A 15222-nucleotide genomic window follows, 5' to 3' on the forward strand; every position below is an offset into this window, starting at 1 on the left:
TATCTAGACCTATCTGAAGATACTTTTCTATTTTTACAATGTGAAGATGTTTGGTTATGGCATAAGAGGCTATGTCATGTGAACTTTGATAATTTGGTAAGAATTAGTAATATGAAAAGAGTTAGAGGGTTACCAAGATTAAGAAAACTTGATAAGTTGATGTGAAAATAGTGTCAAATGGGTAAAATCACAAAAGAGAAAGACTTATTATTTTGATGATATTTTGGAGTTGGTTTATATTGATTTATGTGGTCCTATTGGAGTGCAAAGCTATTATGGTGAAAATATTTCATTTTTTTGTAGATTACTTTTCTAGAATGATGATTGTGATGTTTCTTAAAGAAAAATCTCATGAATATCAAATGTTTAAGTGATATTTGGCTAGAGTTGAAAAAGAAATAGTAAAGAGTTTGAAGTGTTTGAGATCAAATAGAGGAGGTGAATTCATATTAGATGAGTTCAACATATTTTACAATGAAAAATGAATCACGAGACAGATGAGTACACCTAGGGATCCACCAAAAATGGTATAGCTAAAAGAAGGAATAGATCAATTATGGATTGTGCAAGAACTTTAATGATGGAGAAGAATGTTTCATAGAAATATTGGAGAGAAGCTGATGAGAGCCAATTATAACCTATTTAATTCCATATTTTAATCCATTTCATGCACTTTCCTACTCACTTTCCTATTACATTTCCATTCCATTCCATCTCATTATTACCATTTTATGTTGCATATGGTTTAATATAAATAAGTAGTATTTAATATTTTTTTAGGATTAAAATATGGAAATTACATTAATTGATTTCTTTTACTAATCTTTATTATTGCAACATGTTCACTAATGGGTGTAGATGTTCCTGTCACCTATTTCACACTTTCTTCTTGTTACTTGTTGAATAAGAACCAATAACACTCTCTACCATTCACTATTTTCTAATCATTGGAGGATACAATGCAATATGGAACCTTCTTGATATGTGCCACTAAATTATACCATTTCTTGGTAGATGTCATTATGAAAAAATGACTTCTCACATAATACGTGAGCCTAATATTCTTTTATGGACTCCATATCTCCCTCTCCACCAACTATATTGTAAGCAATATTATCAAGCCAACCATGAATAGCGTAATACCTTAATGGCAGAATCTCCACATATAATATTTGTATGATGATTAAAATAGACAAACTCATTTTAGAGATGTAACAAAAATAACCAAACTCATGCTACAGGAAACTAAGCAGTTATTGCTACTAAGGAGGTGAACTCACCATTTCCAAGTCTCATGTGAAAACAAATTGCATTAATATGATTCTTGCAAAACCATTTAAAATCCATAATAGATGCCGACAACGATACTGGCTTTGTGCATCAGTTTCTGGATTAGATTGTGTGACAATTTTTACCATCAACGTTTCAAATCACACTACGTGATCCATCATCAGGATGAGAGAGCAAGAGATGTCAAACAAAATAATGATAACAAACCATTGTCTACTCTTGGCACATATTTGATTTCTGGTATTATTTGTATGGTGATTAAAATGGAGGACTTCATACATGGTAGGAACCAAAATTTTTATTTCCTATTCTCCACTACAACTGCCTACAACCTGTAAATATTCTTCTACATTTGGTATTGTTTGGTTTTCATTATCTCTATTCTGCTCTAAATTATTATAAGCTGCATCTATATAAGCAACAGGAGATAGAAGTAGGGATATAGGTATAGTCCTATAGAACACACATCATTGTACATAGACTGTTATTATTATTTTGAAATATACATTTCATATTTGCATGATTTTGGAGGTGCAAAACTATTATTTTTATTCACCAGTTAGCTAAGGAGGAAGGGCCCACTCTAAAGTTACTCGGTGATTATTTTCTATTAGTTATGTTTGGAGTGCATTAAAATTAGTTTTCATTTGTATGTTAATTAGCTTAGCATTACATAGTATGGATTTAACTGCAATATATTAGTTTATGTGTTTAATATCGTTATTTGATTATATAATCATATTTCATATGAAATAGATTATGAGTTGATAATTTCTTAAGAGTTGTAGTTATGTTTATTACAGATTAGTTTTGTTGAGTTATTTCCATTTCTAATGTTCCTATTGCCAAGAAGTGACAGTTCTTGTTGCTGAGATTTCTTTAGTTTTCCATAGATTCAATTTTGTGTGTTTTAGCTGGATTCATAATCCATCATTTCAAAATTATCATCCCTTGATGGTATACTACTCGGACACCTTTCACAAGCTTATGCTCTCGGTTTGACACATATAGACCAACTGAACTTCATCATAAAATTGCTAATTGTTTATTATTATTTGCCCTAGTGTTTGGCCTATCAGAAGCTATAAGTAGTATAGTTTATACTGTGAACTGAGTACAAGTGAAGAAAGGTACAAAAAAAACACCTTTTGAAATTTGGTATGGATATGCACCTAATGTGAACTATTTCAAAGTTTTTAGACACAAGTATTACATATTGAAAAATGAAAGAAAAGGTAAACTTGATGCAAAAAGTGATGAAGGAATATTTCTAGGTTATTCCACTAAAAGAAAAGCTTATAAGTGTTTGAATTCTAACACTAACAAGATTGTGGAAAGTGCAAATGTTAGAGTTGATGAATTTTCAGAAAAGAATGAAGAAGAATGTAAGAAAGAATCTAAAGACTACATAGATTTTGTCTATATCTATGACAATGAACCTAGTACGTTACTTGAACTAGAAAAGATGTCAAGCATCAACAACCAGACACTATTGAGGATCAACATAAGAGTTTTATTGAGCATCAACAGGCTGTTGAGCATCAAGCTATAGTATTTGAGTCATAGATAGACACTTTTGACCATTAGATAGAGGAACCTAAGTTGTATCAAGAGATAATTGAAGAAGAAAAGCCTGCTGAATCAAGTAAACAATAACAAGAAGAAATAAAACCTGAACCTATTTTGGGAAAGTATGTAAGAAAACATCATGTACTAGATCAAATATTTGGAGACAAATATTTAGGAGTCATGACAAGAAGAAGACTAAAGAATGATACATGCTTAGTGTGTGAGTTTGAACCTAAATCAGTCAAAGATGCTTTGGAAAATGAAGACTAGATCAAGGAAATGAATGGGGAAATTGAGAAAAACAAGATATTGACATTGGTACCTAGACCAAAGGATAAGAACATGTTTGAAACTAAGTGGGTTTTCAGAAACAACCTAAATGAGAAAGGTGAGGTCACAAGGAACAAGGCAAGACTAATTTTTAAGGGATGTGCACAAGGAGTTGACTATGGTGAATTTTTTTTCCTAGTTATAAGGTTGGAAGGAGTGAGAACTCTTCTTGCATATTTTTCTTATAAAGGGTTCAAAGTGTATCAAATGGATGTCAAATCTGCATTTCCAAATGGAAATTTGGAGGATACAATAAAGAGGATACTGAGATACTTGAAAAATAACATAAGAATATGGAATATGGTAAAAGAAGATTGAAAAGTTTGAGTTGAAGGTGTACACAGATGCTATCTAGGAAGGAAATGTTGATGACAGAAAAAGTATGAGTGGAGGATCTTTCTTTCTAATAAAGAGATTGATTTCATGGACAATGAAGGAGCAAAACTGTCTTTCACAATCTATAGCTCAGAGGTTGAGTATATTGTTGCAACACTAAATTGTTCAAACACAGTGTAGATCAAGGAATTGTTAAAAGGTATGAAGGAAGAGATCATTGAACTTGGACTTTTATTTATTGTGATAACACAACTACTAAAAACATATCAAAGAACCTTGTGATGCACACAATGACTAAACATATTGATATCAAGTATCATTACTTGAGAGAGTTGGTATAAGACAAAGAAGTGAGATTGGAGTATGTGAACACAAAAGAGAAGAAAACTGACATATTCACAAAGGTATTACCTAAGGATGATTTTGAGTATCTAAGAGGTAAGTTAGGGTTCATTCCCCTACTTGAAGAAAATTGAGAAGAGATGGTGCATTGCATCAATTGTTATGAACAAAATACTTTGCAAGATTGATGTAGGAGCTCACACTTTAGGCACTACCTAAAGGTGTGAAAAGAAAGACACTGAACTATGAACAAACAAAGCTATAAGGAGTTTTGAAATGACATCTCTATATTATTCAGAATAGTGACATGAAGATGTTATGTATGCGAAGAGCAAAAAGATGAGATGCATGTGAATGGTTGATGTCTTTGGCATTGTTGTTATCAAAGAGGGTGATGTGTGGTAGTTACCATTCATATATTGAGGGAGATGTGTAGTTACTATTCAGAGGGAAAATCTATATGAAGTGATTACTTTCAAGAGGAAGATATGATAGAGACATAGTATGGGCTAAAATGATAGAGGGAGAATCATATAGTTGATACTACTACAAATTATGTTAAAGGGCGCATCCAAAGAATGCATTGAATGAGAATCAGAATGAAACTAAGAAAGAGAGAACAAACAAAGAGGGAGATGACTATATGAAGATTTTGGATTGCATGGTAACTAGAGGTGTTCCCATCAATACCAAAGAAGGATATTATTGGAAACTACAATTGGAACAATCGTTATGTTGTGATTGATGTCAAATCTAATGGTAAGACAAAGTTTAAAACCACATGATAGATATTAACTAACAATGTAGAGTGTCATATCTATTGATTGATAAAGAGGATTTGAAAAGAAGAGATAGCAAGGTGAGCTAGTGATGTTCATGAGTAATATGAATTTAAGTCTTATGCAATTACAATGGGCACTTAATAAGTTAGTCATTGACAAGATAATGTATTGTTTAATTAATACATGGAGTAAAGAATAAAACTGAAATTGATGTATAAGTGAAATGACAAGAGTTGAGTTAAACTCTAAGCATGATCGATTATCAGTGTTGGTCAATCAATGAAGGAGCTAGAATAGAATAATAATGAACTTAAGACAAAGCCGACCAAGTAGTTCAAGCTAAGAAATAGTTATTGCTGAGAAAGTTGATAAATGAAGGTTAGTAGCGATCGAGCATAGTAATGACTGAGCTAGCTAGTGAATGATGAGCAAAATAGAGTAGTGAATGTTGAGCTACATAGTGATGAGTGAGCATAAGGAAATAGTGATTTCTGAGTGAGAACAAAAGTTATAGTTTGTGAAAGAATCAAGTTTGAGGCCAACATAGTTGATTTTTTGGATGACTCAAAGAATGTGGATGATAAGAATTGACGAGCTAGAGTATTTAATGCACAAAGAGATTTTGTTATATGATCAAAGGAAAAAAATTGATCATAAGTTTCTAGAAGTATCAAGAAAGATGAAGGAGAACAAAATGATGGAAGGATTCCGTGAATATGACCTAACCCTAAGATCTATGGTGATGTTTAAGTGACAAAAGATTGGAATTACCTATTTAAGGAGGGATAAGATATATTTTGTAAGGTTGGTTCATTGTTGATTGGTGATCTTAAGGAGAAGTTGTGAGGAGCATAGCAACATAGGAGAAGTGTGAAGAGATTAGCGAGTTATGATTTCTTGAAGGGATGCCAAGTGGATCAGTGATGGAGATGATGATGGAGGCTAGTCAATGAACTAGTAGATGAGCTAATGGAGATCTGAATTTGCAAAGTGAGTTGTATGTTTTACAGATCAAACCTTTTGTTACATTCTAACCATTATGACAATCAAAATTATTTAATTAAGGTTGACCTAACAATCATTTTGTAAATTCTGTAATCAAGGTGAAATTCTAATGGAATGATTAAAACTCCTCTAACCAGGCCACTCCTAATAGGGTGATTAAATACTTGAAAGGGATGACAAAAGAATAAAAAATTAGTAGCATGTTATTTGGAAATTTTTCCCAAACTAGGTTTCCACATTAAATCCTTGTGTCAAAGTGTTATTTACATGTGTAGATGTTGTTTTATGCATGTTATTCTTACAGTTCTTTATTTTACTGGTATACGACACATATATGAAACAGACAGTTAAGTAGTTGCATGAAAATTTTATTTTCTTATGATATACTATATGGAAAGAGATGTTTAATGAGATCTCTTTAAGCTATTAAAAGTTAAATTGGTACATTTGGACCTAAGGATAACTAATTCACCCCCCTCTCCCAATTATTCTAAATCATTCTAACAAAAAGTTTCTCATGATTAAATTCAAACCAAAAGAAAAGTGTCTTAATATCTCTTTAAAAGGAAGTCTATGTGGATAATATTTCCATTAAATCACCCACTAATGTGTATTAGTAATAGGTTCCATGATTTTGACCTCTTCTATAAAGGAGACATTGCGCAATGATAGGATTTCCAATGTAAAAAACAAAAAATACTATAGTGATGTAGACATTAAAGCATCCATAAAAATATTATATTTTAAAATTCATAATAATTTCAAACATAATCTTTTAATTACAAAATGGTGACCATCAAACTATACCATGAGATTTCTATATACTACAATTAGTGTTGCATTAAAAGGAGTGTTATTTCATGGCAAAGTGTTATATCAAATATTATTGTAATGTTGATAAATACTCCAACCACACTATCACTATAACAAACCATTCTATCAACTCTTATATAATTGAAAATTCCATATAGATGCAAATTAAATGCAAGTGAATCTTGATCTTGCAATGATACATTATTACAAGATATAAGTTTATATTGTATATATCGAATATCTATATCTTGTGTATTATATAAATGACAAGATCTTAATGGATTTTCAATGGAATCATTGGTACGATATTAAGCCCCTTGCTAGTAACATAATGAATTGGACATTTAATTCTAATTGGATGTAGTATCAACATGTATCAAATAATAAGATGACAAAGAAATAACCACATGAATAAAATAGAGCCCAATAAAATGTTAACTATTAAGGATAAGTGTAAATAACAATATTTGATAATATGCTATTTTCTACAAAATGTATTATATCCTATGAATCAAATGACCATCATTGAGAAAATGTCATCAATTTGTATAATGCACTCTCACACATATGATCACTAAAGGCAAATCAAATGCACTATCACACTGAATCTACACATATCAATTGAGTACCATATCAAATGATAGCACACCAACTAAATACATGTATTATATAATGTTTTCTGTCTTTGACATGAAGGAAAACAACTAGGGGCAATATATCCTAATCCCATGAACTATACCATCAATTTATGCATGTGAAAGAGGGGTCTATATGAAGAGATTTACAAAAAACTTTTATCTTAATTCTAATTAGTTAGACAATCCCTACACAATACATCATTATTACTTTAGAACTAAGTTGCAATAAAAAATCTTACTTCTAAATTTAACCAAATGGATTTTTTATTAGCTCCATATACAAATTGGCACCATATTGTCAAACACATCAATATAGATGCAATTATCTTCATTCTCCCCATAATAATAAAATCAGAGTGAAAACATTAATCTTTAAAAAATAAATAAACCACTTTCATTATCATTTCTCAACATTTATAGAAATTATAATGTGTAGATGTTTCAAAAATAATAATTATATTATATGTAAAGTTTAATAGATCTTAGTATCTATGTAATACAAAATAAAAATAACACTCAATATTGCATTCCTTGTAGAAATTAAAACATAATCTTGATGATTTAATCTCTTTATCAAGTCACAACTTAGTTAATTATCGTTTCTCAATCTTTATAAATATTAGATTGTGTAAGAATAAGAAATTATTGAAAAGAAACTCAATAGAACGTAACATCTAATAGATATGTAATATGTGTAACACTAAATAAAATTAAAAATAATGCCATGTCTTCTAGGTCTCCTAGATAATAAAATCCAAGTTTAATATTAATCTCTATATGAAGTCACAACTTGGTTCAATATCATTTCTCATTCTTTATGAAGATTAGAATGTGCAGATGTTTCAAAAAGGAAAAAAACATGTTATATAAATTATTTAAAAAGATTAATAGAGCTTGATATTTTACAATAATTTTTTAAAAAAAAAATGATACGTTTTTTCAATTAATATCATATAATAAAATAATTATATTAGTTGTTTATTCTAATATTTTCATACTTAGGATGAAAGTAATAAATATTTCTTTCTTGAATTTTCTTTACTATATATAGAGGAATGCTCTAACTAGAATTTTTCTGTATTTTCAATTTTATTAGCCTAATTATAATTAATAAAATCACTTATTGATATACGACTCAATTTTCCTCAAAATATAAAATAAAGGACCATATCTAAAAGTTAATATTCATTGCAATTCTTCGTGCTTAGTAGAAATGTAAACATTTTTTGGTGGTTAAATAAAATAAACCTAGAAACCTAGTTAAAACCATGATTTCAACTAGAGCACGACCATTGCATGCGATTACAAATATTATAATTGGTGTCTATAATCAACATTATAATTTATTATTTTATATATTTATATCTAACAAAAATTTAAATCTTATGTCTTAATGTCATCCACTTATAATCACATAATTAATGATCATATAAACGAATTGGAAGGTGTTTTACTAAGGCAGGGGCTGGAAAGTAACAAATTCGATCATCTTCAACTTGTTCCCACCTACATGCACATACCATCACAACTCAAAGTTAGTCATTCCTTCGAATTTTACTTTAAAGAAGATGGCTTTTCTCAATAATGTTCATATACCACGTGTATTTTTAAAAAGAATAAATAACTTCACCTAAATTTAGTGACAAAGATATGTAGGAATAAAGCAATTTCAAATCTAGCCAAATGGAACCCTGGACATAATCGAGCACCTCTCCCAAATGGCATAAACCATGGATTCTCAGACAAAACCTACAAATTAATCAAACATTTTAAACCAAATTAACATTATACAATATATAATACTATCTATAATTTTCAAAAATTCATAATTAAACAAATGAGATTGACTCCTTGACGTACTAGGGGAGATTCATTTTGCCAACGCCATGGATTGAAAATGAGAGGTTCAGGATAGTATTTCGCATCCAAATGTGTGCCAACTAGGAGGACAAACACTGTCCAACCTCTGGGAATGAAAATATCTACATTTGCACTCAAATAATTTATAATCGTATAATATTAAATGTTTCAAATTGCAATTGAAGAAATATCAAAATTAGATTAAGATTGTCTTAAAAGGTACCTTTAAATTTGATATCATTTTTAGCTTCTCTATAAACCCCTAATCCAGCATTACCCAGTCGAAGAGTTTCTTTTATCACCTACAGAGAAAACCAAATTATATACATTGAAGCAACTTTACTTGTCTAAGAAAACAAAATGTTATGAAAAAATAAGAACATAAGAAAGAATATTGAATTATTTACTCACACAATGAGTGAATTTCATTGCTTGATAGTCATCCCATGTCAACTTTCTATTCCCCTTCTCCTTCAATAAAGAGTCATGTTCAACCTGTACAATGCAAACTTGAATTAGGTATCTTACAACATGACCTATTTCATGAGAATGAAAATATGATCAAAATTATAGGAGTGAGAAGAGTACATAATTTATAGTTTAGGTGCACTAAATTCTAAGACATGTACAATCTTTCATAACGACATATTTTCATGAAAATATGATCAAAATTATATTAGAGTGAAAAAAGCATACATTTTATATTCTAGGTACATTGAATTCTAAGACATGTAAGATCTTTCATAATGGTCTATTTTCTATAAAAAATGATCAAAATGATTAGGAGTAGTCTATTATATTGAATTCTAAGACATAAGTTGTGTGCCCTATATTTACCATCTAAACTAGCATCCAATGCATGCCTATTTTCTAAAAATTATTTTTAATACTTTTTGGAAAACTTAGATACATCAAAATAATTCCCATCTCAAAATAAATATTAGAATAAAAAAATTATCATGTTAAATGTAATATATTTTATTTTGCGATGTTGCTATCAGGAATCAACTTTTGTAGTTTTTGAGTCAACTCTTTGACCCATGTTTCATGACTAGTTGCTCACAAGAACCCATCTCTCATGATAATGAATGGAACACTTAGCACTCATTGCATCTTGGTGATTCTTATAGAGGTTAAGCATTGGACCTTCATGGGACCTCACCCATCCCATTGCAACTCCAAATCAAGTATACTTAACCACATAGTGTTCTCCAAGGTTAAAGTCACTTATCTTGCTACCCCATTTTCAAAACCTTCAACAAGTGTTATGTCTTATGAGCCATTCATATAGGGATCCTTTAGCTCATCAACTAAAGAAAAAACTGCACGCCGTATCTATTTAAGCTCTTTTTTTAATGTTACAACCCATCTTAGTACACTAATTATTCTTAGGCCTACCAAGTATTAGTTTCTATAGTTTAATCTTTAACTAGAAGTGTTACTCACCCTTAGTTCCTCCAATGCTTGTGGATTGTCTGTAAGAAATTTTATTGCAAACGCCATACTTGTGGAAGAAGTCTCATAACCAGCAAACATTATAAATAATAAAAGATCAACAATAATTTCATTTGACCATGATTCTTCTTTCAAAAGTTTGGTTAAGAAATCGTTACGAATCACTTGAGGATTTTGTTTCCTTTCCTCTATACATTCTTCAATCTTTCTTTTGATTGTTTCTCTTCCCTGCATTCATCAAAACCCAACAATAACATCAATATTATATCTAAATACATTTCTATTCATCAAACAAACATCAATGAAATAAGCTAGACACCTCAATTCCTTTTGCATAAGTAGATCCCGGGAATTTGATTGGGATAGCAATAATAGCCGCCACATATGCCTCAAAAGCCTTGAAGATTTCTTCTGTCCCTTTAGAAGGAGATAAGTCCAACAACTTTTTGCCCATTATTTTGAGAAGAACCTATATATTTAAGAAGAGATTATTAATGTCAAACAAGTTCTAATAATAAAATAATTTATATAATTGTAAATTTGAAGAAAATACATGAGAAACTATAAAAGTATTTACAAAGATAAAGTAGAATTAATTACTAATTATAGTAACTCATAAATAATAATATATTATATAACTACAAATTAACAAAATCATATAAATGCTTAAGAATTAGGAAGAGCCCAAATGAAATCTTACTTAAAATTATAGTATATAAAAAATAAATAAATAGACCAAAATTCAAATATAAGAAAATTTCATTTTCGTGAAGTATAAGTATTTAATATTTAATATTTATTAAATGTATGTAAGTTGTTGCGTTGTTATCCTTGCCATCCAGGTTCAAATCTCATGGGGATGAGGTCCCTCGTTTGTGGCCTCATTGGTTCATAGCTCCAGGTCAAAGCGTTGGTGGTACTGGTGGGTGTGTCGCGCCAGTGCTACCGGTCACGTTAAAAAGTTTACCAGGCGCATTTTAAAAAAAATTAAAAAAAATTTCAATTATCATTTTATATGTCAGAAAGAATAATATATTTTGAATATTTTATCACAAATGATGGTATAAGAATCATATTTTTTTGCCTCATTTTGTGATTGTCTTTTGTATTTTATTGAGAAGTTATAATATTTGGTCAATAGTTATAGCATTTTTTATAATAAAAAATAAGCACACTATAAAATTTGTATAAATATGCAATCTTATATGGGATCTTTTTTAAGAACAAGAAGATTCCCACAATCCACAAGATAAAAAAGTAAGAGAAGTACCAGACTCAACCATGTAAAAGAGTCGAGAGAGAGAAATGAGAGAGAGGGGAACGCCAAGTGGCATTGAAAGGACAAAAGTGCCAAAAGGAGCACATGAAAAATAAAAATAGAAAGGTCAAAGAGAGAATTTAAAAAAAAAAAAAAAAAATGAATGTGTGTATGTGTGTGCGCATGTGTGTATCATAGTAACAAGGGGACACACCCCCCCACGTCCCAGAGATGGGGACATCTAGGGACTTCGTTCCCTCATCCCTAATAACTCCACCAAATTTCACCACCTCTGCCAAGGATGAGGGATGTCCCAATGTTGACTATTTGTTGATTTGATAATTTATGTTCAATGTTTGATGATCCAATTCAATTCAGTGTTCAAATATTTACTCTTTTATATCTTTATATCTTATAATGCAATACATCTTTTCATAACTAGCATTTTAAGTACCATATCTATAGTATATACAACCCCTCCTCTCCCTGCCACTATACCCCCATCGTCCCCAAATTAAGGCCCCTCTATCCCCTTGTTCTGGAAACTTGTCCCCCCATCCCCCAAGGCAATGTTACTATATATATATATATATATATATATATATAATTTGATTTACTTTTTATTTTTAATATAGTTTGTTGTTCTTTTTTACGTTCTCTCTTTTTTTTTTTTATGTATTTCTTTCGGCTCTATGTCCTTGCCCTTTCTTTACCACTTGACAGTCCCCCTTATTCTCTCTTTCTCACTCTTTCCTCTTTTACCTTGTTGAGTCTACTACTTCTCTCACTTTCTAAACTTTTTATTTTCAATAATTTTATTTGAAAAAGCTACCAGAGATAATATCTATTAAATTATAAAATAAATTATTTATTTATATTATTATAATTAATATTTCTTAACTTTTTATTTTTTAATGATCATAACTAACTATTGCTATTTCAAAATTATTCAAAGCTAAAATGTCTCGAAGGGTAATTGATCAGCCAACCAAATTCTTAATTTATCATTTCCAAATAATAATCATCATGAGTAGTGATTCAAACGAATCCATCTCTCTTACTTATCAATTGATGAGCTTAAGTGGCTTTCTACTGAATGGTTCATAAGGCACAAAATTAGGTGAAGGACGAATCCATCTCTCTTACTTATCAGTTGATGAGCTTAAGGGGCTTTCTACCGAATGGTTCATAAGGCACAAAATTAGGTGAAGGACGAATCCATCTCTCTTACTTATCAGTTGATGAGCTTAAGGGGCTTTCTACCGAATGGTTCATAAGGCACAAAATTAGGTGAAGGACGAATCCATCTCTCTTACTTATCAGTTGATGAGCTTAAGGGGCTTTCTACTGAATGGTTCATAAGGCACAAAATTAGGCGAAGGTTTTACAAATGACATTACAATTAGAGTGGGTTTAACGGTGGAGGAAACTCTGTCATTAGGCGTGCTCTAGTTGGACTAGTACTAGGACGGGTGACCTCCTAGGAAGATTATCATGAGAGGTGAATTCATGTCCATCACTACTCATGAAACATGAGTCAATGAGTTTGACTCAAAAACTACACAATTAAACCCCAATAGCATATCACAATTTGACTTGCTATAGAAAATACCTCCTACTTATCAATTGATGAACTTAAGAGACTTTCTAATAAATTATTTATAAAACACAACACTAAATCCTAATAGCAATATCACAACATTTTAAAAAAAGAAAAAAAGAAAAAAAAGAAAAAAGAAAAAAAGTTATATATATATATATATATATATATAGCAAAACTTTATATTTATATTAATAATCATTTGGTTCAAAAGGGCTCCTAAAAAAAGAACCATGAAAGAAAATTCTGTTCATAATCCATTTACCAAAAAAATAGAATTTATCTGATCCAAGCCTTCAATAATATTATTCTAATAAAATTGGTATGTTGTGTGTGAAAAGGAATAGAAATTGCTAAATATAGGTAGAGGATATTTGATAGGGATATCACAACATCAAAGATAAACTAACAATACATTGATAAGATACATTTTGGTCCCTACATAATTTCTTAAAAAACAAATAAATAGAAATCATATCTTCAACATACATTTTGGTCCCTACATAATTTCTTAAAAAACAAATAAATAGAAATCATATCTTCAACATACCTTATTACATTCATCTTGAAGACGGATGACGCCCTTCTGCCGCCATTCCTGCATATCTGCAAGCAGGGCACTTTGAATATCATCCATGAAGTCTGAGACGAGATTGTCCTGTTTCAACAAATTGGCAGTAACCGCATGGAGCCTCTTTTGAAGATCGCCATGAACAGTGAGTAAACCATATTTTCCAACTAGATCTCTGAAAGATTGTGGATAATTGGCTTCAAAATATCTGCCCTCATTTTGCAAAACATATCTATTGAACTCCGGATCAACCGATACAACCATCCGCGATCTTCCGAACAGATTAATTCTAAAAACTGGTCCATACCTGAATTGAAAATGATCTTCAATACCCAAAAATAAAAAGTACCCAAATCTTAATAAACCGTATTACATCAAAACACAAAAAAAACAAAAAAAACAGGTGCCATGAAGAACACAAGAATCTAAGAATGCTCAGTAATGGAACTGCTGAATTGGGTAAAAATCAGGAGAACTTAATTTTTATACGCATAACATCTATAATACAAACAGATTGAGTTGGGTACATGAAGAACAGAGGAATCCGAGACTGCTCAGTAATCAAACTGCTGAATTGGGTCAAGATCAAGAAAGCTTAATTTTTATACGCATAACATCTACAATACAAGCAAATTGAATTGGATATAAGATTGAATTGGGAATAGAGGATGAATTTAGTACTTTTTCTCATGATCTTGGATGAGTTTTCGTGGCTCAGTGGATCGCAGGCCGCGATAGAAACTGATGGATTCTCCAATGAGCGGCCATCCAGTAGATCCTCGCGGCAGATTTTGGGCACTTCCTCTTGAACGCCACAGTGTTTTCCACACAAGAAGCGTCACAGTGAGAATCACTCCCGTCAGAAGCCATTGCTCCCAAGATAAATGCCTGCCCATAATCAGCACTTGCTCCATTCTTCGGTAGAAGTATTGAATCAGAGCACGCGGTTGTTATATAATGAAAATTTAACGAATGGGCAAAGAATGATATATTTTTTCCATTGAGGAGTTGATTAATTCGTCGAGAAGATTTGATTAAGGTAATGGGACTTTCTTTATTGTCTCATTTATTAAGGTCTAAACATTTTTTAGTATAGTTAATATCACGTGGCCAAAGATATTTTTTGAATTATTATTTACAAAAGATAAATCGGCAAGTTTGACTTGAAAACTACATAGTTGAATTTTAGTAGCAATATGTAATATTTCTTAAATTGATCTAGAAAATTACATAGTTGAATCTTAATAGCAATATCATAATGTTTCTTAGCTTTTTTTTCCAACTAAAAGACTTTAAATATTTTCTCAACTACCAACCATTTTTCTTAGCTTTTTTCTCCAACTAAAAGACTTCAAATATTTTCTCAACTACCA

At 30.7% G+C, this 15222-nt stretch overlaps 1 protein-coding gene across 1 annotated transcript; it reads right to left on the reverse strand.

Moving 5' to 3' along the window:
* Window positions 1-8422: 8422 nt before the first annotated feature.
* Window positions 8423-14890, reverse strand: LOC149569391 (cytochrome P450 720B2-like). The gene is made up of 9 exons (XM_089822111.1): window positions 14531-14890; window positions 13829-14156; window positions 10740-10889; window positions 10412-10648; window positions 9377-9460; window positions 9189-9267; window positions 8966-9087; window positions 8736-8854; window positions 8423-8611 (listed from the first exon to the last, which is right to left on the reverse strand). Exons 1-9 carry the CDS (start codon window positions 14761-14763, stop codon window positions 8524-8526), a joined length of 1440 nt encoding a protein of 479 aa, XP_089678237.1. The 5' UTR covers window positions 14764-14890; the 3' UTR covers window positions 8423-8523.
* Window positions 14891-15222: the final 332 nt, after the last annotated feature.

The sequence above is a fragment of the Cupressus sempervirens genome, chromosome 3 (genome assembly GCF_028749045.1).
Source record: "Cupressus sempervirens isolate cs-2001-9-10 chromosome 3, ASM2874904v1, whole genome shotgun sequence".
Classification (NCBI taxonomy): Eukaryota; Viridiplantae; Streptophyta; class Pinopsida; order Cupressales; family Cupressaceae; genus Cupressus; species Cupressus sempervirens.